Source organism: Chlamydomonas reinhardtii, chromosome 1 (assembly GCF_000002595.2).
Source record: "Chlamydomonas reinhardtii strain CC-503 cw92 mt+ chromosome 1, whole genome shotgun sequence".
NCBI classification, from domain to species: Eukaryota; Viridiplantae; Chlorophyta; class Chlorophyceae; order Chlamydomonadales; family Chlamydomonadaceae; genus Chlamydomonas; species Chlamydomonas reinhardtii.
The window spans coordinates 7,963,484-7,988,439 of NC_057004.1; the positions used below are offsets into that span (position 1 = coordinate 7,963,484).

At 61.8% G+C, this 24,956-nt stretch overlaps 4 protein-coding genes across 4 annotated transcripts; 3 read left to right on the top strand and 1 right to left on the bottom strand.

The window, feature by feature from the left end:
- The first annotated feature begins 1,413 nt into the window (after positions 1 to 1,413).
- CHLRE_01g068012v5 (uncharacterized protein) lies at positions 1,414 to 7,140 on the top strand. The gene is made up of 12 exons (XM_043059083.1): positions 1,414 to 1,775; positions 2,006 to 2,168; positions 2,461 to 2,609; positions 2,857 to 3,054; positions 3,337 to 3,390; positions 3,538 to 3,747; positions 3,986 to 4,054; positions 4,255 to 4,386; positions 4,534 to 4,671; positions 4,947 to 5,036; positions 5,351 to 5,913; positions 6,145 to 7,140. Exons 1-12 carry the CDS (start codon positions 1,704 to 1,706, stop codon positions 6,890 to 6,892), a joined length of 2,586 nt encoding a protein of 861 aa, XP_042928997.1. The 5' UTR covers positions 1,414 to 1,703; the 3' UTR covers positions 6,893 to 7,140.
- A 73-nt stretch (positions 7,141 to 7,213) lies between these two features.
- Positions 7,214 to 12,450, top strand: CHLRE_01g068377v5 (uncharacterized protein). Its single transcript, XM_043059084.1, has 10 exons — positions 7,214 to 7,403; positions 7,614 to 7,736; positions 7,855 to 8,245; positions 8,565 to 8,723; positions 8,920 to 9,083; positions 10,260 to 10,426; positions 10,554 to 10,740; positions 10,832 to 10,897; positions 11,173 to 11,565; positions 11,834 to 12,450. Exons 1-10 carry the CDS (start codon positions 7,290 to 7,292, stop codon positions 12,110 to 12,112), a joined length of 2,043 nt encoding a protein of 680 aa, XP_042928998.1. The 5' UTR covers positions 7,214 to 7,289; the 3' UTR covers positions 12,113 to 12,450.
- Positions 12,451 to 12,513: 63 nt separating this feature from the next.
- CHLRE_01g068742v5 (uncharacterized protein) lies at positions 12,514 to 17,997 on the top strand. The gene is made up of 7 exons (XM_043059085.1): positions 12,514 to 12,701; positions 12,784 to 12,920; positions 12,984 to 13,072; positions 13,141 to 13,257; positions 13,365 to 13,816; positions 13,989 to 14,076; positions 14,261 to 17,997. Exons 1-7 carry the CDS (start codon positions 12,562 to 12,564, stop codon positions 15,641 to 15,643), a joined length of 2,406 nt encoding a protein of 801 aa, XP_042928999.1. The 5' UTR covers positions 12,514 to 12,561; the 3' UTR covers positions 15,644 to 17,997.
- Positions 17,998 to 23,757: 5,760 nt separating this feature from the next.
- Positions 23,758 to 24,933, bottom strand: CHLRE_01g069107v5 (uncharacterized protein). The gene is made up of 2 exons (XM_001700192.2): positions 24,728 to 24,933; positions 23,758 to 24,554 (listed from the first exon to the last, which is right to left on the bottom strand). The coding sequence occupies exons 1-2, from the start codon at positions 24,788 to 24,790 to the stop codon at positions 24,420 to 24,422; spliced, it is 198 nt and encodes a 65-aa protein (XP_001700244.1). The 5' UTR covers positions 24,791 to 24,933; the 3' UTR covers positions 23,758 to 24,419.
- Positions 24,934 to 24,956: the final 23 nt, after the last annotated feature.

Consider the following 24,956-nt stretch of genomic DNA (forward strand, 5'->3'; position numbering starts at 1 on the left):
TGTGTGTGTGTGTGTGTGTGTGTTAAACAAAAACAAACGGAACAATTCCGCCATACACGCGCGCGCAGTTACCAACAAATACGTACGCCGGTTACCGAGCTCCGTGTTTGTCGATGTTGCCCCAGTTGTCACCTTGATTGACGAGTGTTGCGGGACTAATGAGTATACTCAGCCGCATATGGAACCCCCTACCCGGGCGTTTGGCATTCAGCCTCGTCTCCGAGGTGCACCCGCATGCGCTACAGCGTTTACCTTGTGTGTGTGTGTATGTATGTGTGTGTGTGTGTGTGTGTGTGTGTGTGTGTGTGTGTGTGTGTGTGTGTGTTTAAAAGGTGGTGCACACGACGTGCATTCTTGTCCTTGTAGAAACCGAGGCCCGGGCCGGGGGGCCCTTACAACGCCTGCAAAACTCGTTAATGAGCGAGGGAAAGTGTACTTGTTCGACTGTGCTACGTCAACTCCTAACAGCCCTAGGCTAGTCTAGGCGTCCTGGCACGAAATGCCCGCTCCTCCCTTCCATCGGGTCTTCAGCCCTGTTGCTGCTGCATGTGCCTTGCTGCTGTCGCCTGCTCTGTTTAGATCGTGTCCCTGCTTCCTACCGCTGTGTGTTACGCCCTCCTTGCCTCACCCCTTCCCGCACATGTGGCGCCAGTGGCGTTGGTGTCTCCAGGTTGCTCTTGGGCGGCACGTATCCCGGCGACTCCGGCGTCCACCCGCCAGCCGTTAGTATCGCATTGAACCAGTTTCACTCCGTTGGCAAGTGGCGACCCTCGACAGCCCGCAGCGTTTATCGTTCACTCCCAGGTAACACGTAGACTCACAATTTGCGCCATTGACTGACTTCTTCCTCGTGTGCTGCCTGCTGGCTGCGACACCCTCTCCCGACACCGTGCGCATTCGTCTTGATAAAGCATCTTCGGTGGAACGTGTTAGGGGGGGGGGCAATTTGGGAGGGGGGGCGGATCAGTTCAGGGCAGTTACGCTGGCGGGCGTGGGCTCATGGTTCCACCCGCTGCGGTTGCTGCCGTCGCCCGCGCCGACCGGTAATGTGATGTAACATTGCAGCACCTTTGGGCCGCTAGGCTCTGTGCACCAGCTTTCACAAGGTTGGCAGGACAGGGCTGACAGGGCAGGACCGGTACTGGTATGTACCGGGCGCAATGGGCTGCGGGCGTAGTGCAGCGCAAAACGAGGCGTGGCAGCGAGATGCAACTACGAATGTTACTTATCCCCAAAGGCTTCCAAAACGCTAATGGGTGGGGCTCGATGGGGATTCCCTGGTCGGGCAGTTGGGGTTCAACGGAGGACGGGAATCGCTCGGGGTCGGGCTTGGGTTGTGGACACGCGTGGGCGGGATGCAGGTGGCCTACTAGAAGCATATGGAACTGCATATCCATGGTTTATTGCACCACGGTTAAATAAAACGCCCTTGCAACCGTCGCCGCTCCTAGCACGGCGTGGCGTTTTCCCGATTTGCACAGCCTTTCCCAAAACAGCTCATTTAGTGCCATCATTACAACTTATGGCGATTTATGCCGAACCCTAATCATATGAAAGCAAGAATGCAATTCATATGGGCCGCTCGAAGGCACGTTGACAACTCTCCCGCTGCGATGACGGCGACATTGCACACCTTATTATTCCACTAGTACACACCTTCTTCTTCTTCATCCTAGCAAGAATCACAGGGTCTGGCTGCGGGCATGGGGAGCTTGGGCCATGAAGCAGTCGCAGCGGCGCAGTTCCGTGCCGCTGAGTTGGCGAGGCGAACAGTGGTAAGTGGGGTTACTGGTCAGACATGCCGGGATGGCATCGTGAGGTCGCCATGGGAATGGTTCTGGGCGCAAGCGGAGTCGCGGGTGCGTGGGGGACTGCGTGCCTGTGCCCGTGCACTCAAACGTCTGCCGTTGTTTTATCTTGTCACGCTTTCCCCTCGACCTATGCACCAGCCCGTTACGTTACTATCTTGCGCGCCTCTGTAACTCTGATGTACCATGTTGCACAGGAATACCATAGTTCCCGCGAGGGTGAGCACCGCGCACGCGACCGCTTGGGCGGCCGCTTCACGCCCTACCCCTGGGCCGACGCGGCGGCGGCGGTGCTGGCAGATGAGGTGCTCGAGGACGAGGAGCTGGTGGTGGCGCTGATCCGGGAGCTGGGCAGGCAGGGTGAGGAGGGCCAGGGGCGCAGCGGCGCGGCCAGCTTCAATGCGCTGGGCACCGACGGGGAGGTCAGCAGCAGACGGGCAAGGACGGGCAACTGGCGGCTGCCGGCAAAAGTCTGGTGGCAGTAGCTGCAGTAGGGGCAGTGTACAGCAGCGGCGGCAGATGGGCATACAACTATGAAAGGATCACCAGCGCAAAGTGCATGGGAACTTGCGCGGATCGCGCAGCTGGCAGCAGTATCTTCCTTTCTAGCCCACCTCCCTCCGGCTCTTGCCTTCTCTCTTCTTCCCACCAGGCTGCTCTGAGGTGGCGGTGGCCGCACTGGACCTGGTGCTGTCACGTGCCGGGTCTGACGGGGACGGGGCCGGGGCCGGGCCGGGCGGTCTGCCGCCGAGCAAGGGGCTGTTCGACTCGGCGCTACTGGTGTGCGCGGCGGAGTACCAGGTGGGTTGGGCGGGGGCGGGTCAGGCCGGTGCCCTGTGCCAGGGGCCAAGGGGCCGGTATCAGCCGCGGACCACTTGCAGCCGCTGGCCGCGCCCTGCCTGGGGCCATTGGGCCATCCATCTGGTTGTAATCCGCTTGCTCGAACGGCGCCGTGCGCCGTCGGGCCCTTTCACACTGTTCTTGGTTCCGTTTGCTTACGGACCGAAACATCTGCCCCTACCCCCTGCCCACCCCCTCACGCCCGCAGGATGAGCGTTGTGTGGCCCTGTACCGGCGCATGCGGCAGGCGGGGCTGGCGGCGGACGTGGGGTCACTCAACCTGGCGCTGACAGGGCTGTGCTGCCGGGGACGGCTGGAGGAGGCGGTGGAGCTGCTGGAGCAGGAGGTGGAGGACAGCGGCGGCGTCATCAAGCCCAACAGCTTCACAGTGCTCATGATACTGCAGGTGTGTGTAGTTGGAGGGACAAGTGTACGGCATGGACGGAATACTGTGTGTGTGTGCGTGTGTGCAGGTGTATGGGAGTTGCGGGGCAAGAGGTGCTGCCATGAAAGCAGCAAAGCCATGCGTCATGCCTCCCCTTCCAGCTACCTGCACGCAACAGCCTCTCAGCTGCTTCTCGGACGCCAAGTCGTTCGTAGGCGCTGCTGCGCCTCCAAACCCTACTCTGAAGCTAGCCCTGGGACCTAAAGCGATGATTTTGCTCGTGGTGCTTGCTGTAAATCGCAGGCGTGCAACTACAAGCGGCGAGGTGCCTACCGGGAAGCCATCGACGCCGTGCGGGTGCGGTCAGCATATACATATCTGTGTACGTCCTTGCTCCCACGGCCCACCTCACGTTCGCCCTTCGCAGAGCCCAGCGACTTATCCCCCGCCCCCCCACCCGCCCTCACCCCCTTGTCTCCCCCACCCCCCGCCTGCCGCCTGCAGGCTCTAGAGTCGTGGGGGCGGCCCGCCAACGAGGAGGTGGTGGAGGCGCTGCTGTGTGTGTGCGAGGCTGCCATGCACAAGGCGCCCAGCTTCGAGGCGGCGGTGGAGGTGTTCAGCGCGCTGGCGGAGTTGCAGCTGGCGGACAGCACACGCGTCTACAACGGACTGCTGGGCGCGGCGGGGCGGGCCGGCAGGTGGCGAGAGGCACAGGTGCGGGTGCGGGGTGCAGGGTGCGGAATGTGGGGTGCGCGGCTCAAGTGGAGTCGGCAGCAAGTGTGGGATTGTCTTTGCCACTTTGGTGGCGTTGTGTGCCGTCGTCATGTGTGTATCTCTGCACTACACTGAAGTTCTGCACTGTAGCTACTATACAGTTAGAATTCAGTAAATTCCTTCCTCCCTTGCTCTTCCCCTGGTTATGCCACACGCTCGTGTGTCTGCCCCACGCCAGGCGCTGTACATTGCGATGCAGGCGGACGACATCCCCGCCAGCCTGGAGACACACACAGCCCTCATCCAGGTGCGTGTGCGTGTGCGTGTGCGGCCCTATGCACGTGGGGGCACTGGGGGGCAGTGGGGCGGGGCAGCCAGCCTTGCAGCCAGGTGGGGCTGGGAAGGACAAGTGGGAAGACGCAGGCCGTTGGTGAGGCGCAAGTGCGCATGCTCACACGGTCTGCCTGGCTGCTTGGCCTTCCCTCCTTGCCTTCCTCTTCCTGTCAGGCGTGTGTGGTGGGCCGGGCTCTGGACCACGCACTAGACATATTCGAGTTCCTGGTGGCGGGCCGCGCCGCGCACGAGCTGGTGCCGGCGTCCATCCAGACCTACAACCACCTCATTCATGCCTGCCACCAGGTGGGGCGGGGCGGGGCGGGCTGGCGCGAAGTGTGAAGCGAGTGAGGGCATTGGTTGCACGAAGCACGTGTTGCCGCGGGTCTCTTGCCCAACAATACGCCCCCCGCCGCTGCCGCCGCCGCCACCACCTACTCCCGCCCTCACTAGGCCGGCATGCTGGAGAAGGCCCTGGAGATCGCGGCCTGGGTTCAGAAGACGGGTGTGGAGTTCAACGACGAGACGTACGAGGAGCTGATGGCCACCATTGAGGTGGCGCAGCTGTGGGATGAGAAGGCCATGAAGCAGGTGTTGATGTGTGGGGGAGAGGCCAGTCGTGTGGGCATCAGAGTATGCGCATTGGGCAAGGGGCTAATATGCCCGGGCCCAACGAGTAGGTGCGGATGCCGGATGGTGTCGGGGTGACACCAGCCCATGCACAACCTGCCACGTATGCGCGCGAGTCTGCGAAAGCTGTCACGAGGTGCGCTGCAGCTCCCAACCCCACTGTTTCACTCCCATTTCGCCGTAACGGCTACCCTCCTGGCCGTCCTGCCCCTGCCCCCCCACCCGCAACCGCGCAGGCCCTGAAGCGCCACCCGGCTGTGCTGCCCAAGCACCTCCGGCCCGCGCCCTATGACGCCATGCGGGTGCTGTACCTGGACCACCTGGAGGTAGGGGGGGGGGGAGGGCAGGAGGGGGCGGTTAGTTTAGTCCAATCCCAACTAGGCCAACACCCAGAGGAAGAGCGGGGATGTTACTTAAACTCAAGGCTATGCCAGTAAGGTCGACACTATGGGCATAGGAGGGGGCGTTGGCGTGTGTTGTCAGTGCGCGGTGGGGCACTGTCGTCGACCCCACCCCTTGGGCGCGCTCATGCTCGGCGGAACGTCTCTGTCGGGCCCTGTGCTGTGTGTAGTTCGGCGCCCTAACCCCTCCGGCCCAGTCCTCCCCACCGCCCCCTGTCCGCGTCCACACACCCCCGCAGACTCTGCAGCAGGAGGAGCTGCTGGCGCTGGAAAAGCTGGGCACACTGGGCAGCTGGGCGCCCAAGTCGCTCACCAAGGGCCTCATGGGCGAGCAGCACGAGCAGATGATGCGCGAGCAGCAGCAGGCGGCGGGCGCGGGCGCGGGTGCCGGCGGCAACTGGACGGCCTCGGCAGAGGCCTCCAGCTGGCGCGGGGCTGGCGGGCTCGGTCTGGATGCGGAGGCGTCCACTGCCTCGGTCTCGGTCTCGGCCCCGGGTCCGCCGCTGTCGTATCGGGACATGGCCGCAGCCATGCGCGCGTCCATGCCCGCTCTGGCTTTTGGGGGCGGTGGCGGTGGCGGCGGCGGCGGCGGCGGTGGCGCGGCGACGGCGCTGGCGGCCGTGTCAGGCGTCGTCGGGCTGGGCGGCGAGTCGTCTGTTAGCTCCCTGGCAGGCGGTGGCGGTCCGCCGGCGGGCGCCCCCTCCATGCGGCAGCTGCTGACCAGCATGTCCATGAAGCGGATAGCGGGCGGCGGCAATGGCGGCCCGGGGGCAGGGTCAGCGTCGACGGCGCTGTCGTTCAGGTGGGGGGGGGTGTCCATGAATGACGCGGGGGTTAGTAGTTCATGCGGAACGGGTTAGCTACCGTATTCATGCGAACGGGAGGGCGATAGGAAAAGGCAGACAAGGTGGGTCAGCCGCGAGTGAAGCGGTTGTGAGTGCACGGGGTTTTGAATCTGGAGGCCACTCCAGTTTCTGCTGGCCTCTAACGCTCTGCCAATTTCGCTGGTACTGCACATTGGAAACCCCTGCAGAGCACCTGGCATGCGGAGTCTGCTAGGCGCAGCAGGAGCAGCTGTGCCAGACTCACCTACTGCCTCCTCAGCCGCCGCCAGTGCCTCCTCTCCCGCCGGCGCAGCGGCAACAGTAAGCTCGCAGCAGCTGGGAGCGGGCGGCGGCGGCTCCGAACCTGCACCCACCGGCTTTAACCAGCCGCCCACGTGGGCGCAGGTGCAGGTGGCGGACGCGGCCACCGCGGGCCCCGGCGGCACGCCCTTTGTGACGCCTCAGGCGGCGTCAGTGCGGGCCTCGGCGGCGGGCACCGTGCCGCCGCTGTCGCTGGGGTCGGGCCTGGCGCTGGCGGTGGAGCCCGCCAACCTGCAGGGACAGCCCTCGGCCGGATCGCTGGGCGGCACACCCCGCGTGTCGGCGCGCGGGGTGGCGTCGAGCAGGGCAAGGCCTGTGCCGCCGCCGGTCGCAACCGCGGGATCAGTGGGTGCCGGCGGACTGCCGGCAGTGGCCGGGGCGGGCCAGGGTGGCGGCATTCATGCGAGTGCTGGTCTGCTGCCGCTGGCGGACGCGGGCCCAGCGCTGGGCAGCCCGCGGGGTGCGGGCGGGCCACTGCCGGCTGCGGCAGGCAGTCGGTTGCGGGCGCTCAATCCCAGTCTTCAAGTGGCGGTGGGCGGCCCGGTGTCGCATGACTTCCTGCCATCACCTTTGCCCACTATGCCACCCACCTCATTGGGCGCCGGCAGCGGGCGGCGGCCGGGCGGTTTGCGGTGACCGGCGGTCAGTGACGCCGGCTGTTGAGCACGGATGGCAGTGTTCGGCACCAGAACTTTGTATCAGTAGCATGGCGGATTAACCGATCGTCGCTGTTATAAGCTTGTGGTCTGATGACGGCGCGAAGTATGCAGGTGTTTAGAAGACTCTGGGGGAGGCTATTGAGCTGAGCAGGGGTGATGGGATGAAGATGCGTGGCCCATTGCATCGACCAATGCACTCCTATCTTACTGTAAGCTGACAGCAACAAACCGTCTTGCCACCTAAAGACAGGCACACGTCTCTCTGCAAGTCGCCCACAAATTTGCTGAGTGCACTGTTAATTATGAAGCACTGAAGTGCATCGACAACTTCATCACGTTGAGTGTAAAAGTTTCAGTAGTCTATAGCAAACAAAATGGCCGAGCAGGGCGCAGCGAATAGCCTTGTTGCGGAGCTCCTTGCTGGCGGGCGCGCTAAGGCGAACCATGTCGTAAAACTTATTGCTATGATACAGAACTGCAAGATGGAGGTAAACGCCGAGTGACAAGCTGGCCGCCCGATGGCCATGGCGGCCTCGCCGGGTGAAGTGCATAGGTGGCCAGCTGAGAGCGCAATTGTGAGAGAGTGGACCGTAAAAAGTGATAGGGGCTAGCAGACGACCGGCACGGCGCTCGCCGGCCAGGGTCCTCGGCGCGGGTTAAGCTGTATCGTCCCCGCTTCCCCGGGCCATCCATTTCAGGCTGCGCTGAAGACGGCGATACAAGGTCTGAAGCAGTTCTTCGTGGCTGCGGGCCAGGACGGCCACCTGGCGGGCTCCGTGGGCTCAACAGCGGTTGGCAGCCGGCCGGCGAAGCGGCAGAAGGTACGCTGCACCGCTTGCCTGCCTGGCGCACATGCGCCTAATGCACCGCGGATGCTTGGCTGCTGGCCTGCCGACCAACTGCACCATGGACGCTCACTACCGCCACGCCACGCCGCAGGTTGACTCGCAGGAACCGCAGCCGGACGCGGCCCCCGATGCCGAGGCGCAGTACCGCCAGTGGCTGGGCCGGCAGTACGCCGCCTTTGTGGGTCAGATGCTGGCGCTGACCACTGGTTCCCCGCTGCCGTCTGCAGCTGGTGGCGAGGCAGCAGCAGCAGCAGCAGCAGCTGCAGGCAGCGAGGCGGGCGTCAGGAAGGCATTGCTGCAGCGCACCGCGGGCGTGCAGGTGGTGGCGGCGGCCGCGCTGATGGAGTGTGTGCGCAGCGAGCTGGGTCCAGGCGGCTTCAGCGGGCGGCTGTACGGGCGGCTGCTGAGCGGCGTGCTGACGGGGCCGGGCGTGCGGCCGGAGGTGTTCGCGCTGCTGTTCAACAAGTACCTGGCATTGGCGGGTAAGCGGGCGTGAGGGGGCTTGGGGATAGGGTGGGGTGGGGGGCTTTTACCAGGTCAGGGGACATAATGGGACACTTAGACGCAGCCGCGCGTATATCAGGGGGAGTAATGTGTGGCATGTGCGGCAGGGGCTGGAGGAGGTGGGGATAAGGAGGGCAGGCATTATGTATGAATGGGCTCGCGTTGTGGATGTCCGCACACATGGCGGCTAGTTGCAGCTTGTACCGCTTGAATGTGCTGCTGGGCACTGCACACTGGGAGCAATCTTTGACACGACCGCATACTACCCGGCACTGCCCTGCGGCATCCACGCTGCAGATGTGCGCTTCTACACGCTCGCGACCGTGCGGGCGGTAGCGGTGAAGTACAGCAGCGGGGCGGCGGTGCCGCGGGCAGGCGGCGCCATGGAGGGCGAGGACCAGCAGGAGGCTGCGGACGTGGAGGCGCTGGCGGCAGTAGCAGCTGAGGTGGCAGCAGGTGGGTGAGACCAGTGCTCAGGTGTAACCGTTAGCCGTGCATTACGGCACACTCTAGTTGCTGCACAGACGCGCGAGGTGAGCCGCTAGCATGCAGGAAGCGTGTTACTGACGCGAACTGCTGCCTCGGGGCTATTCAACATCATTTGGAGCTCATGACCGCCTTTTCGTCATGATTGACCTCTGTGCCATTGCAGGGGCCGGCTCAAATGGAGCTGCCGCTGGGTCTGCTGGGCCGGGGCCTGAGTCCGTGTTGCCGCTGCCGGATCTGACCCGCAACCTGTTGGACGTGCTGGGCCACTGCGAGGCCCAGCTGCCCGCCGACCCCACCGCCTGGAACACCTGGTGCGGCGCCGCCGAGGTAGGGAGCGGGCGTGTGTTTTGGGGGGGTGGGGTTGTAGATACCAGCCCAAACTAAATCAAACCCAATGCAATAGAGCGAGGAGGAGAGCGTGGCCGATGCTTGACAACGGAGTGTCACGCGACAACAGGGGTTTGAGCATCGGGGATGAAGGTTGCAGACACGACGAGTGCACCGATGGTGGAAATGAGCAGGCGCAGCACTGTGCGGACTGTAGACCGGTGGCTTCATGGGTGCCTGCGACTGCGAGGCCCCAGCAGTTGTACCCCCGATGGTGGGCCCTTGTACCCATGTTTGCGTAGTACATAGTACGCGTACTACGTACTGTACTACATACAATTGCAGCTTGCAAGTTGTTTGACATATCTGTGCGGCTGTGTACCGCGTTACCGCGCCCGCCAGCCCCTTCAGCCGCCCGCAACCTCTGCCGTACCAACACCAACATGGATCCAGTGACACGTTCTGTGGAATAAACCGTCGTGCCACGTCGACAATATGCATGTGTGTATCTGCACACCAGTATCGGGGCTTGTAGGGCGCTTTTGGCGGCATGGGCATATGTCCACGTGACATATGTCGCATGTCACACGTTGACATGTTGCAACCTGACCAGTGCCAAACAACTTGCAAGCTGCTATAGTATGCTGCCCTGATGGGCTAGTACGCTTGTAGTATACGTTGTGCTGGGAGTATAGGGCGGGGGTGGGGGTGGCGGGGTCGCCACAGCAGGCAACGGTTGCTGGAAAGGATGTCGGTCGAAGTTCGCTGACCATGGCTGCTTTCAGGACCTCAGCTGTGTTTCTTATAACAATACGAGTGTAAAAAGCTGCAGGAAATTCCGCCAGAAGATTATAGGCAGCGCAAATTGAAGTGTACATCGATTCGGGCACGCCGCGGGCACATGCGTCGGGCTTTCCCCCCGGACTTCGCGACCCCGCGTACTGCGCAACGTAAATGCCAAGTACGCTGTATTACGCGTATTATGGAGAGATGGTGACGTACTATGCAACCCTTGTTTTAACGTACTGCGTTAGTGGCAGGGAGATTTTTGTTGGAAAGGGAATGGGAGGCAAGCAGGCGGGTAGTAATGCGTTTCTGAGGCGCTGTGCTCTTGGTACGAAACGACCAGACTCCTGACTTCTGACCCCTTTGGCTGCCTGTTGCCCCGTGCCGCAGTTCAACCTGGTGGCGGCGGCCGCGGATCGCAACGAGTCCGCCCGGCTGCGGCGGAAGCGCAAGGAGCAGGAGCAGAAGGAGGCGGGCGGCCAGGCGGCGGCGCAGGCGGCGGCGGGGCTGCGCAAGGTGGTGTGGGCCAACGCCAAGACTCAGAAGCGCTTCTACAGGTGTGTATGGGCGCGGACTGAGCTGTGCGACCCCACATAGCCTATGACATGTGGATCCGATCCCGGCACTGACAGTTACCTCTCCCTCTCCCCGCTGCTGCCCCGGCTCCTCTGCCTGCCGTGACAGTGACGCCTGGCTGGCGCTGCTGGCGCTGCCGCTGCCGTCCGACGTGCTGCGCAAGGCGCTGGTGCGACTGCCTGGCTCCGTTATCCCGCACATGCTGGGCCCTCAGCTCCTGGCGGACTTCCTCACGCACTGCCTCAACCGGGGCGGGCTGACCGGCATGCTGGCGCTCAACGGCCTCTTCCTGCTGGTGGGTCTGGAGCTTGGGCCCACTCCTGGTCGCGCACCCGTCATGTATTCATTGCTGCCATGATGCCACGTGTCGCCACGTGCGGCTGCAGGTGACACGCCACGGGCTGGAGTACCCGCAGTTCTTTGCGCGCCTGTACCAGCTGCTGGTGCCCGAGGTGGGCACACACTGTTTGTGCTGTGTTGGTGTTGTGTATGCAGTGTTGTGCACTGTGTGTAAAAGCGTACTGTGTGGAGCTGGGGGACTGTGATTACCGTAGTCTGAGTGGTTTGCCGCAGGATGAGGACGGCGCTGGGGTCAAGATCCAGTGCTGAGCTAGCGGTTAATAGGCTGCAACCTTGACCTCACCTCGTGCAAGTGGACGTCGCCCTGCCTGTCACTCTTCAGCCCGCTCACCTCCCCTTGCCCCGTTGCCCTGTCCCTGTCCTTCAGGCCTTCGCCAGCCGCAACCGCGCCCAGTTCTTTCGCCTGGCTGACCTGTTCCTGTCCTCCAGCCTGGTGCCCGCCTACACGGTGGCTGCCTTCGTGAAGCGCTTCGCCCGCCTGGCGCTAGCGGCGCCGCCCCCCGGCGCCATGGTGGCCATCGCCTTCATCCACAACCTGGTGCGCCGCCACCCCGCACTGGCAGTCATGCTGCACAACCCCCAGGCGGCAGCAGCGGCCGAGGGCAGGGGCGGGGCCGGTGACAAGAGGCAGGCAGGCGGCAAGCAGGCGGCGGCGGGTGTGGACGTGTACGACGAGGCGGAGCCTGACCCCGCCAGGAGCCGGGCGGTCGAGAGCTCGCTGTGGGAGGTGGAGGCGCTGCGCAACCACTACTGCCCGCAGGTGCGGAGGGGTTCAGGACACGTGTAACCGGCTAGATATATAGGCTGGGGATGCTGGTGTGAACTTTGGAGGCGGGGGGAATGATTGAAAAGCCAAGGCGCCTGCACGAGCATCGTGTGGGCCAGATGTTGCCGTTTCGTCTCCCTGGGGTCCTGGTGGGATAGCTGTCATGCCATTGACCAGCGCGCACATGTGTGCATTGGCATTTGGCATGCAAGTGTATTTGGCTCTCCCTGAGTCTTCTGTATCTTGAGCTACGTGGCTTCAGGTGTCCACCTTCTGCGCTGTGCTGGACAAGGACCTCACCGACCGCACAAAGACCGCTGAGGTCAACCTGGAGGACCTGCTGGGGGCGGCCGGCCGCGACGCGCCGGGCGGTGCCGCCGGCTCCTACAACGCGCTCATACGTGGCGAGCTGGCAAGGAAGCTGCGGCACGTGCCCACCGCATTCTACGGCTTGGGCCAGGCGCCTACGTGCCTTTTCGGCATCGGTGTGGCGGATGACTTCGCGGGTGTGGCGATGACCAGCGGCGTGACTTCTTGCTAAGACTGTCGTTTGTGTGGTTGTATTGAAGTAGAAACTGCTTGCGGTGATGCGACTGGCCAGTTTTGATGAACGCACATGCGCATGTCAAAGCTATGGTTGGGGACTGTATCCGAGCCCAGACTTTTGGCACTCCTTGCCCGGATCATATATCATACTTAGGTAGTTTGAGTTGCCCCTGTCGTGCGTGGGGTTGCAGCCTGGCAAGCCGAAACTACACACACAAGTGACCGACATCATCCGGTCGCTCTGTGGGCCCTCATCCGGTCGCTCGGGCTTGTTCGCTATTATTGGCCCGAAAGTTTGTGACACACCTAAAACTGTTTTCGAAGATTTAACCGTTCGTGCTACTAGGGGTCTTGGGATACAGCTCGCCCGAGATCGCTCGCACATTTAGTGTCTTACCGCGCGCGTCTCCGGAGCTTGCTTAAGGTCTGTGTGGCGTTCATGCCATGGCAGCTGAGCCAGACGCTGATTGGGAGGAGCTTGCTTCAACCGGGCTGCCTGGCTTGAGCATATCGGACCGTCCGGCCGCAGCAGCTCAAGCGCAGCCTCAGTCACAGGGATATGGCGATGGCGGTGGTAGCGACGTGTAAGTCGGGAGAGCGCAGTTTTCCCGGCATCTCTGGCATGCCGCTCTTGCCATTCACTCCGAGACCGTGTGCTTTTCACAGGGCCAAACCTGCCACGCCGCCTCATGTGGATGGCTTGTCACATCAGCAAGGGGCGCCGCACCAGCCCAGCGCCGAGGTCGAGCCAGTGGACGCTGCGGTGCGACAGGCGCTGGCCGACCCAGCCCAGCGCCAAACAGGTCCGAAATCGGCGCAAATATTACCATGTATTCATGGCGCTAACATATAATCGATCCATGCAGTTCTCAAGTGCGAAGAGCTAATCGAGAAGTTCCTCGCCGACCCGGTCGCGGAGACGCTGCAGTTCCCAGCAGCCTTCTCAAGCTACCAGGTGCGTCGCTGCAGCGCTTCTTGATTGCGCACGCACGATCATATTCCCTTAACTATTTCTACTCGTAGCGCATGCTGGCGCACCGGGTCGGTCAATACTACGGCTTGCAAACGAGCACCGTCGACTACGAGGAGTCCCAGGGGCGCGTTCTTGGCATTCGAACAGCACATTGTCACGTGCCCAAGGTGAGTTGGATGCGTGCCAAAGCCAGCGCGCCAACCTGGGCGGCTAGATTGATGACCATGCCCCCGACCAACGCAAAACCTTCACTCCTTGACCTGGTCACTTGCAGCCGCGGCTGCGCGAAATGGATTTGCGAGCAGAGGCCATGGCGCTCAGGCACGGTCAGAGTCTGAACGGGCTGGGTGGTGGGCCGGGTTTCTCGGCCGCTGCACCTGACCACGGCCCTAAGCCGCGGCTCTTGCGGCGTCAGGACGATGACCGCGTGGCCCAAAGCAGCTCGGAGCACTCGCTGAACCAGTCGCCGGCACGCACGTTAAAGGAGCGGCAGGAGAATTATTCCAAGTACCGCGAGGAGCTGGGGCTGGGCGAGGGGCTTGGGCCTGGGCGGGGCCCGGGCCGGGGCAGCTACGGCGGCCGCGGCGGCTATGGCTCCGGCCCTCGTGGCGGCGGCATGGAGGGCGGCATGGGCATGGGCATGGGTCGCGGCGGCGGACGCAAAGCGGTGTTCCGGGACAAGGACCGCGACCTGAGCGACCCCGACTACCGCCGCGGCATGGGCAGGTGGGAGCAGAGCACAGGGCAGTGCTGGTGGCACGCAGAGCGATGGGGCAGAGTCCATGTGCTAACAGGGGGTATCTTTCGCTCCTACTGTGGGCGTCCCTAGCAAGTTCTGGCAGGGCGCACATTAGCCATGGTTTCCTCAATTTGGCAATGGCCAATCGGTTGTGCGCAGGTTCAGCGGCACGGCCCGTTTCGATCCCTCCGCCGCCGCTACCGTTCCGGCCGGTGGTATCTACCAGGTCCCCACTTACTCCACGGAGGTAAACAGGGCGGCAGCGGGCTTGTTGCAGTTTTCAGGCGCAGGGGAATCCCCGGCTGCTGCGCCATTGCATCGCAGCCCTGTGTGCCGCCGCCGTGTGGGTTAATCCGGGTTAGTGTCAATCTTTTGTACACCTGACCTATACCGTACCTGTATTGTGCTTTTCAATGGGATTGCCCACACAGTTTCCCACGCTCAACCGCATGGCTGGTCAGGGGCCCGGTGCGGCACCCATGCAGGCTGGGCGGTCCATGATGCAAGCCGGTGGCCAGGTCCAGAACGCCGTACTGATGAGTCCTGCGGCGCCACAGATGGGCATGGGGGGTGTCGCCGGCGGTATGGGCCAGGCCCCGCACCAAATGCAAGTGCAGGCGGGGCCATCCGTCGGGCAGTGGAGCCAGGTCTCCCAGCACCAGGCACAGCAGCAACAGCAACAGCAGGTGCAACAGCAGGTGCAACAGCAGGTGCAACAGCAACAGCAGGCTCAACCACAGCAGCAGGGGCGTGGAGGCATGCGACCACCACCGCCGCCACCGCCGCCGCACAGTCACGGCAATGTGGCGCCTGGCGCCGGCGTGGGCGGCGGGATGGGGAAGGGTAGCCACCAGCAGTATGGCGGCGGTGGCTCCATGGGTGGCCGGAGCCAGCAGCAACAGCAACAGCAGATGCAGCAACAGCAGCAACAACAGCTCATTGCTGGTCAGGCGAACATGCAGCAGGCGCAGCAGCAGCAACAGTTCAGCCATGCCATTGCCGCAGCGCCGTACGGCACCATGAGTGGGCAGTACGGGGTGCCCATGACGGTCACGCCCGCTGGCTTCATGTCGGCGGCCTCGCCCCACGCGGGGCAGCCTGTGTTTGGCATGACCACATCTGGCGGCGCGCTGCCGGCTGGGACCACCGTGTATGCGGCGGCACCTGCCCCGGGCGTGGGCGGCACCGCCTTCTACCCCGCTGCTGGCATGAGTCCCATGGGCGCCATGGGCATGGGCACTGTGAGCATGGCGGTGCCGGCGGGGGGCGCCTACGGCTATATGACGGCGGCGCCTGGTCCCGGCATGGGCGCCATGCAGGTGGCCACCTCGGGCGGGGAGGCCATTGCGCTGACGCCGCAGGGTGCCGTGGGGGTGCAGTACCCCGTGTACGCCTACAACCCGGCCGGCACCGCGGTGTACCCGGCCGCCGGGGTCACAACCACCCAAATCCAGGGTGCGGCTGGGGCGGCGCAGATCCCGATGCGGCCCGTGTACGGTGTGCCCACCTTCTACCAGCAGTACGACCCCTCGCAGTACACTGCCATACAGCAACAGCAACAGCAGACCGGCGGCATGCAGAGCATGGGCCAGGGCATGCACGGCATGGGCAGCGCCGGTGACGGGCGCGGCTACGGTGGCGGCTACGGCAGTGGCGGCGGCGTCCACCACCAGCATCAGCAACAGCAACAGCAGCACCACGCAGGTAGCGGCGGCGGCTATGGAAGCCACCACCACGGCGGCAGTGGCATGGGCCATGGCGGCGGCGGGCGGCACCGGGACTCGGACAACGGTGGCGGGCAGGACCTGAAGTGACATGGCCTGTGCGGATGGCCGCCTGGAGCGCTCGCGTCATTTTTGTTAAGCTCCAGCTAACTGCGGGGCTGAAGGCTAAGCTGCTCTTGGACGCGGATGCCGATGCCGCGGTGCGATGCTTCCTGTTGTGGGTACCCCGGGGGCGGGTGATGCTACATTGGCAAGCAGCACGCCCTCTGAGTAAGCCCGACGCGCTTAGAAGCACGCGGTTAATCAAGGAAATCCAACCATTACAAATGAAGCTGTCAATGTGATGTGGCTAAGCTAATTGGCCTTCCTGAGAACTGGCTTCACTTCGCTGCATCAGCCCACCCCTTGTGGGCGCGTCCTGCTCGCAGCCTGGCTGATTTTATCAGAACATATGCGGCCGTTTTGCTGCTTGTTGTTGGCGCGCAAACGTGGGTGTGTGTGGCGTGGCAGTCTAGCCATGTGAAGGTAGGAGTCGTGTCTGGGATGTAACCGGCTTCCTATGCTCAGCGAAAGGTGGTACTGATGCATTTGGGGCTTTAATCCTGTCTGCCGGGCTCCCGGTACGGGCGTACACCCGCACTGGCGTAAGTTTGCGCTGCGTAGCTTAGCTCGAAATGTGTGGCGCGCAATGTCACGTTCGGCAAGCGCGTCGTGTATGGCCAAGATGGCTGGGCTTGTGACGCCATCAAGAGCCCATCAGCATCTCTTCATCCGTGGGCCTAGTGGTGCCGGGCGACAATGCTTGAGCATGTGCGTGAGGTGCGTGTCGTCTGTCTGTAACGTCACTTGGGGGCCTTGTGTGTCTAGTGAGTGTGCGTGTAGGTGTATTGGCGGCGTGTGACCGTTTATGTGTTCAGGTGTGATGGGGGTTATCAAATGTGCACAGCTTGGAGTGTGTGGCTATCAAGAGTGAATTGCTGGTTGTGGGCGCGATGAGCGCGTGAGTACCGTATATGCTGCGTTGGCGTGGTGGAGTGTGTGGCGGGCGTCTGTCCAGTATGTGTACTGCGCGGTGCGAATGGGGGTTATAATTTCGTTTGACCGGTCGACAGTGCACCTGCCACGATGCCTGCCCTCGGTACGGGATGGTTCGTGGCAGCGGTGGGTGGTGAACAAATGGCGGCCTGGCAGGGGATGTGGGTGGGTGGCACGGTAATGCGTGTATTGGGAGAGTAAGTTGCGACTGCATCAGAGTGCAGAGGTCGTGAGCGTTGTGTGGGAGCCAGCGGAGCATCAGCGCGCGCCAACTGGCGGAGGAGGACTAGGATGTACGTGGATGTCGGACGTGCGCAAGAGGGGTTTGGCTCGGGGCATCTACTGGCGCGTGTCGGCGCACAGCAGCCAGGGATCCACGGGGCAAGTTGGCGAGGGCTCGCAGTACAGTGGTGAAGGCGTTGAGACGGAGTGCGGCCAGGCGCCGGTGCAACACGTGAACTGGGCTGCAATAGATCAGACTTGCGGTAGAGAAGCAACTTAATTCTTCCGATTATTCACGCCGGGGTGTCCGAAGTGGTCTTGCGAGTGTTTGACGCAGTCCTGCTGCTGTGAGCGGCGGGAGCTGTAATTACACAGCCCCGCCCTCCCCGCCAGCGATTAGAGGCTTACTTCACATCACGTCACATCAGCCTGCCCACGAAACGTTCTGCCGGCCCACGAAACCGACACCAAACAATTTTAGGCACTGTATGGGTGCACGTGCTGCAACCATAAGGCGGTCCGTTCACTGAATTGTAGCCGCTCCGTGCGGGTGGGGCACGGCGCCTTGACTGGATGCGGGATGATGTGTTACGGGATTGGGAGTGTGCGCTCCTTCTCCACGTAACGCGACTACCCGAGCCCCGAGGGCTCCTCGTCCCACCGCCCACCGGTCTGACCCAGTGTTTCATGCACACGCCGTGTTGAAGTACTCGACCTCAGAAGCCTAGAGGGATGACACGCCCCCTCCATCAGGACCTTGAAGTTAGCGGAGCGAGCTCCGGCTGATCTGGGTGCAGTTAACCCGCTCGGGAGGGGTAGCGGGCCTCACCGCAGGTGGGTCCGGGGCTAATCCAGGCTAGCCGGCGACCCGCTGGGCTTTGCAGCCGTTCTCACCCAAGCTTTGCAGCCGTTGCCTTAAAGTTAACCCACGGCTAACCCACTGGAGCTGGATGAGAGCGGCCAAAACCGCGAGTGTCATCCACGGCGTCATCCCTCCGAGAAGCCCAGTACGTCGCGTCCAGATTGCCAGCAAACAAACGGCCAGCCACGGTGGTCTGCCAACCTCAAAGCCAACTGCATGTCTTCTACCCCATAGAACCAGCAAAGTCGGGGTTGGGCCCTGATAGCATGTGATGGCTCGGCGTCTTCGGGAGCTGGGACTGTCCCCTCTGTAACATCCGCATCCATAGAACCCGTGGTTTCCCCTAATGTCAGCGTAAGCATCACACGAAAGCAGCACATGCCCTTCATCCTCCACGCCATCAACGCAGCGGGCGCATTTCCTGTCACCCCTGGGAAGGTGCTGGTTCCAGTTAGCAGCCAGCGGCCAGCAGCACATAATGTATCCTTGCTGTGTAGGTGCTTGCGCTTTGTGCATCTTACAGTCTGCGGCTGACAGAAGCTGTAGGGTGAAACGGCAGCGCCCGCCGCCCCCAAAACGTCCTTTTTGGGCTGAGCCCCCTGAGCGAAGCGATCCAGGGGGGGCGAAGCCCCCCAGGATTGCCCCTGTCCGTGCCTGCCTGCCTGCCTGCCTGCCTGCCTGCCTGCCTGCCTGCGTTGACAAAAAGTGCCAAACTGGTGCAAACCGCGAGCGCCACGTATTATAAATTGCTATTCCCTATTGTAGAAAAATAGGCGGCAGGGAAAACTCGGCTGGAGCAGTCTACGCCAGCCCAGCCTCTGACAACCGTATACACCAGCTGAGAGCTTCAGGAACCCGGAGTGGCGCAGCTTGGCGCGCGGTTATCTCGTCAAAGGTAACGTAGCAGTTGCGGTCGCTGCTCATGCTCACGCTTTTCTTTTTGCTTGTGCTAGCTCACTGGCCTCGGCTCTACAACGTCATATTCGCTTGTGCGTGTTGCGTTCTTTCAAGCATATCAATAGTTTGGCCTGCCCCTGCGAATCGCTCTTGCCTTGGCCACACTGTCATCCAGTGACCCAAAAATCCCTACTTGCGGCAGCCGGGCAGTTCTGTTACCAGCGCACTCACGCGGCAAGCTACCGTTTGCCGGCTCGGTCCATCAGCCAGGGGCCCCAAAGCGTCTGCCCGGTATGATCTGGTATGATGCTGTCTAAGGCCCCATACCCTGCCCCATACTCATAAACTTCGTACAGGTTACACGCCATCTATAAACAAACAGCTGCTTAACTGTTAGCGTACTGGCTGCAATAATAATAATAATAATTCAAACGCCGGCCCATGGGGCCTGGCGTGGATTATCGGGGTAAGGTGGCTAGGGCGAGGAGGCCCATCCCCCTCGCGCTGCCACCTCACCACGCACTCCGAGGAGGTGTGGGGGAGCGGTGGCTCACCCACCTCTCGGTTTGAGTTCCTGCTCGGTTACTCGGCGCATTTTGATAATGCCGCCCGCACTGTTCACAGCGTGTGTGTGGAGCCTCTCTCCGCATACTCGTGCGGCTGTGTGGGTCACCCCAAGTTGAGAGGTGAGCAGCTTAGTGAGGTTGCAAGGGATGGCCCCAGTCACTCCGAGCGCAAGGCATTCATTGGTGGAGTAGTGGACCGTCCATCCGGCCGCTTCCAGCAGTCGCTTGAGTTCTTGGTGTTGTTGAGATTTTTCTTCCCGCTTGTCCAAATGGCGAACGTCAGAGCTGTAACCGATTTCAAGGATATAGATGGGCAGCCGTGCTTTGTTCAGGGGCGGGCGGTACCCTTCTCTATGTGTTTCATGGGCGGGCAGGTTTGGGATGAACAGAATGTCAGGTCTGAGCCTTGTAATAAGGGGTGATGATGTCCTCTCCGCAGCCAGCCAGGCGGGGGGGCGTTGTGCAGACGCATAGTGTGGCAGGTCGGCTAGCGGGCCCGCGTCCATGACCATGAACCCGTTCCCGTAGGTCCCTTTGGAGATGCATTTGGCGACACGCTGGACTGCCCAGTTGTGCCGATTGATGTACGCACCTTTCATTTTAGGGTGTGTGCAGCCTCCGAGGATGTGCCCGCCGGAGTCAGGGGTGTGGCATCAGAGGGGGCAGTTGCCGTTCCCTCCCAGGCGGTAGCGCCGTTTAAGCTGTGCGTTGAAGAGGGTTTTAGGGTTTTAGGGTTTTAGGGTTTAGGGTTTTAGCTGTTTTCGAATCGCGTCTCAAGACGCAGTGCGTCTCGTGCATCGCGTGTGTGTGAGACGCGGCGCGTCTAGGGTATCAGGCTAGCGTCTGGTGTGACGCATCGCGTTAGCTAAGACGCGCTCTCCATGCATTGTACCGCGTCACGACTCGCGTTCCATTGCGTCTCGCAGACGCAGTGAAACGCGCTATCTGCAATGGTGCCCCGCTTCACTGTTTCTGGTTGCGTCCCCATCGCGTCTCTCCCGCGTCTCCCCCGCGTTTCCCCCTTAACGCGCAGCGTCTCGGCGCGTCTGACACCGCGTCTCACAGGTCAGACGCGGCCCAGACGCGCCCAGACGCGGTTTCCCGTTGTTATAGTGCAGAGGGGGCAGTTGCCGTTCCCTCCCAGGCGGTAGCGCCGTTTAAGCTGTGCGTTGAAGAGGTAGCCGTAGCGGGCATAGAGTATTTGCTTGACCAGCCAGGGTTGCCTGGTGGAGCTGGCGAGGGTGCGGTTGCTGAGGGTGGGGCACATGTTGGCAGATGCTTCCGCCCATTGCTCCAGCACTGGTGTATTATTGGTAAAGCCTTGTTGTGCTTCGGGGGGCAATGAGTTCAGGACTCCACGGTTTAGGTCACTTAGGTAGAAATTGTCAGAGTTGCGTTTGGGCCACCAGATGTTGGACCACGGTTCGTCTGGTGCTAAGCGTATGGCCTGCCCCATGGCCTCCATGTCATTGGCGGCGACTTTGGCGGCACCTTTGTCAGCTTCCTCGTTGCCGAGGAGCCCTGTGTGAGAGCGGACTTTCAGCAGCTGGACTGGGACCCCGGCGTCGGCATACATTTGTAGCTCGTGGAGTATGTTTTCCAGCAGGTTTTTATGCTTGGATAGTAGGAGTCGTTGTGGTGCAGTAAGGGCTCGGCGGATCAAGTAGAGAGACACTAGGGAATCACTGGCTATGGTTACTTGGGTCATGCCCAGCATACAGAGTCGGGGGCGGATGTATTCTAACGCAACGAGAATGGCTGATAGTTCGGCTCTCTGGATTGTGTTGGTGCTGTTGAGGCCACCTGGTTCGACGTAGATGTGTTCGGTCTGTTGGGACCACGCGCAGGCACCGAGTTTGTTCATTTCGTTGCCATCTTCACCGGCCGCAACTTTGATGCAAGATCCGTCGGTCCAAACAATGGTGGCGGCATCGTACAGGTAGCTGCTCCGAGTGGGGAAGGCAGCTCGTGTGGTGTAGAGGGCAGAGAGCGTGGGCATGGGCGTAGGGCATGTGTCCAGGCCCCGTGCTGCTGGGGCTTGGGGTCTAGTTAGCTGCTTTGCACGGGCTTTTGCACGGTGGCTGTATGGTCGGCCCGGTGGGGCTGTGCGGTCACGGGGGAGGGTTATGCGCGCGGGCCACTCCAGTGGTTGTCGGCGCCCTGGAGGTTGCGAGGTCGGTGGTGGCACCGCTCCAAGTTCGGCCAGGGAGGTTTGGAGACGTGTCAGGTTGTTGTTGGAGTTGAGTGCTTGTACCCCTGTGGTGTTCGCAATGAGGAGTAGCTGCAGGCCCTGCTTGCTGCTGGCAGCCTCGTCGGCCGCCCCGAGGCCATCTAACATGCTAGAGGCGGATACGCCAGGCGGAATCAGGGCCAGGATGGTGACATGCGGACTCACAAGGCACCGGCTGGCGGCGCCTTTGCCTTGTGGGATAATCATGAAGGTAATGGCGGGGGTGGCCTGGTGTTCTAGGTGTTCGATCGATGCTGTTGCCCACGCCAGTGCCTTTGTGCAGGCGTCTGGGTCAGGGTCAGGGTGGGCGAGGGAAAGGCCATCAAACGGGGCCGTGTACGCATCATGTGAGGCCCCGAAGAGGGAGTCAGCTGCGTGTTGGCTGTAATATTTAGTGGCCCGGCCCGAGCAGTTGAGTGGAGAGGCAAAGCGTTCCACCAGCCCCACTGGGCGGTCAGGGTCTGAGTGTGTCGAGGCAAGGCAGTTATACAGCGCCAGCTTCAGGGACTCGGGGAGAGAGCGCTCACGTGCGGGGGCTGACTTGCATGTCTTGCCTTTGCTGTCTACCCGTGCGCGGAGTAGCAGTTTAGCCAAGTCTTCCGGGAAGCCCCCTTGAGATCGGTGCGGGCTGGTTGCGTCATGGTGGGTAGATAGGGCGTGTTCATACCGAGCTTTAAGAGTCAGCAAGGTGCCTAGCGTAATGGATGCTATGTGGCGTCCGGTAGGGCTGTAGACATGGGTGAGGGTGCGTTCATCAGTGTATGTGTCTGGGATTTGGATTGTATACCTTCCGGTGGGGTGGACGTCGAGGTAGGGATTGCACGGGTTGGTGTCAATGCGCGTGTTCTGTTTGGTGGTACGTCGGACGTGGGACGCGGCCACGTCGGCTTGCGTCCATCGCCCTTGCTGTTGGGCAGGTGTAAGACAGGCATCTTTGGGCTTGGGTTGTGGCATGGGTGTAGGGGGTTCTGCAAGTTTCCGCAAGTGTTCGGAGATGGCAGGGGTCCACCCTTGGAGGGTGGGGCATTTGTCTACGGGTTCGCTGGTGGGGTCCCATTTCATGCGCAGGAAATGTTTGCAGCACGCTTGCCCGTATCCCATGTGTGCGGCAGCAGTCCCAGTATACTTCATGCGGGTGTAGGCCTCAGCCGCTCCTATAACGATGGTTGTGTCCTTCCAAGCTACCTCATAGTAGCGCTCGGTGTGGAGACTGTCACCCTTCTCTGGGGCAGTGACGGCTTTAGTGATGGGCCCAGCTTGAATGTGCGAGATTTCCTCTATGTCGTGGTACAGGGAGTACACTAGTTGCTTCGCTGCTTGGGCAACATGGTATGCCTGCGTCGGCCAGGGTAGTTTGCCTGTCAGGAGCTGGAGTCGGATTCCCATCCAACGCTTGAAGGGTCTTGGTTGGGGTGGGTGGTCACTGGCTGCAAAACCATTTATCTGCCTTGCACGGGGAATTTACTTGTATCAAGACATGCATACCGTACCGTACTGCTACGCTAGGTTGGGTTTTGGAATTGGTGACAGGACAAGATATGTGGTTCCCCTCGCAAGGGAAAAGTGGGCTGAGGCCGCAAGCGTCTACCTCATCTCCCGGACATAGCCGGGGTCGGTTCGTACAGGCACGGCCCGCCACAGGGGTTCGGGGTGTCCAACTCGGCGGTCAGCTGTCGGTTGCCCCCGAAACTTCGGCCCAAACCCCCCTGGAAGTGGGCCGGCTAAGCCAGCGGTGGCGGCAGTAGCGGCGGCGGCAGCGGCGGCGGCGGCGGCGGCGGCGGCGGTGGCGGCGGCAGCGGCAGCGGCGGTGGCGGCGGCGGCAGCAGCAGCGGCAGCAGCGGGGGCGCGTGCACGCATCTTGGCAGCGGAGGGGGCGGGAAAGGCCACGTGGAGGAGAGCGCAGCGCCGCCCAAGAAGCGGCGCAAGCGCGCAGGCTGACGAGCCGGCTAGTGTCTAGGTAGCGGTCCGCGGTGGGGCTGGCAGGGCATGCGTAGCGGCATGACAAGTAGTGCGGCTGTTGACAGAGATGACGAGAAGACGTTTCCATGCGTATCGTCGATGTACGCAGAAATGCACAGTTGCGAACCTTGGCGGGAGGTGCCAGCTCGGCGACGCCGACCTCGCTCACCCCCCCCCCCCCCCACCCTTTGCAGCTGCAGTTCTCCTTGCCGCGCGACTGTTTCCTTACGGGATTGGTTCAACGTTAACCCCCCCCCCCACCCTTTCCCCTGCTGTGTTGTCTGCGTGACAGAACAGCAACGCCGCCTGCCCATACCGTATCTTGTCCCAACCCTACAGCTCGGGTAGCTGGGCTGATGGGCTAAGTTTGGCCATGTGCCTGTGGAAACCGACTTACCGACCCCGGCTATGTCCGGGCGATGAGGTTGTTCGGCCTCAGATTGTTGAGGGGCTCAGCCCCTTTTCCCGTGACCGGGGAACACTTGTCTAATAATTCTTCGTAATTATACCGTGTCATGGATTTGGTGATGGGGCCCCCAAACCGTACCGGTACCCTGCAACCGTACGTCCTATTCAGCCCAAGCAGCTCGCCACCTTGCAGGCGTTCTTCCATCTGTCAATCTTTACTGCAGCTCAGATTGTTGCTTGCATCCATACACTTGCAGACACACCCCTCCACACAGCACACGGAGAGCGCGGACGTGGATCCAGTATGCACAGGAATGTGACAGGCTCCGGCAAAGCCTAGTTGGCATTGTTCGCTGCTCCTTCCTGATCCTCCCGCCGTATGCACTGTTCCCTCTGCGGGCTCGACGGCGCATTCAAGCCCTTCATAGCAGCTTGGGCCGCAGGTGGTCCTTCAAAGGACTGTCCTACCTTGACGTCGCATTTACAACAGCATCAGCCCCATGCACTTTCTGCACGTATGACTGCTTCACACCCAGCGGCATCCGGTAGCGGTCATGCCCATGTGATTCGGCAGCACGCCACCTGCGTGACAAGTGTACTTGTGCCACACCGCAGGAAAACCAAAGCCATGCCCCAATTGCGTGGGTAAGCTGTCTGGCGGGCATCTGCACGAGAAGCCGGCTGGCGCTAATAGCCCTTGTTGCCCTGGATCCGGCTCCTCGCGTCCACTTGGCCTCGCCGGCACTGATACAGGGCGTAGCGATATGTTTCACATTCGGGCGCTTTATCTGCCATGCAGTCTTTTAGATCCCGCTTTTGCACCTGCGGCAGTAAGCATAGAGGGCGTGTCAGTCTGCCCCGCAGCCCCGTGGCGTGGCTTCGCGTGTCCTATCCTGTATGAGCTCAACCAAATCTGAGGATCCCGCCTATACATACGGGCAAAGGTTGCGCCCGAGGACTCCTTCGGCGGGCCGTGTCATCGTGTTGGAACCCACCGCCATACACTCCGTCTTCCGAATGCACTCTGCATACTTGGCCAGCAGACCCTTACACGACATCTATAGCTGGGTATAGCAGCACAAGCGCGGCGCAGCGCTCCCTCGTGAAAGCAATCGATAGGTGGCTGGTGAAGCTATGTAAACTGAAACCGCCAGTCGGCAAGGTTGAAATTTGGTAAGCTGAGCTGTATACTATGAAGTTTCGGAGCTATGGCAGCTTTCGCGT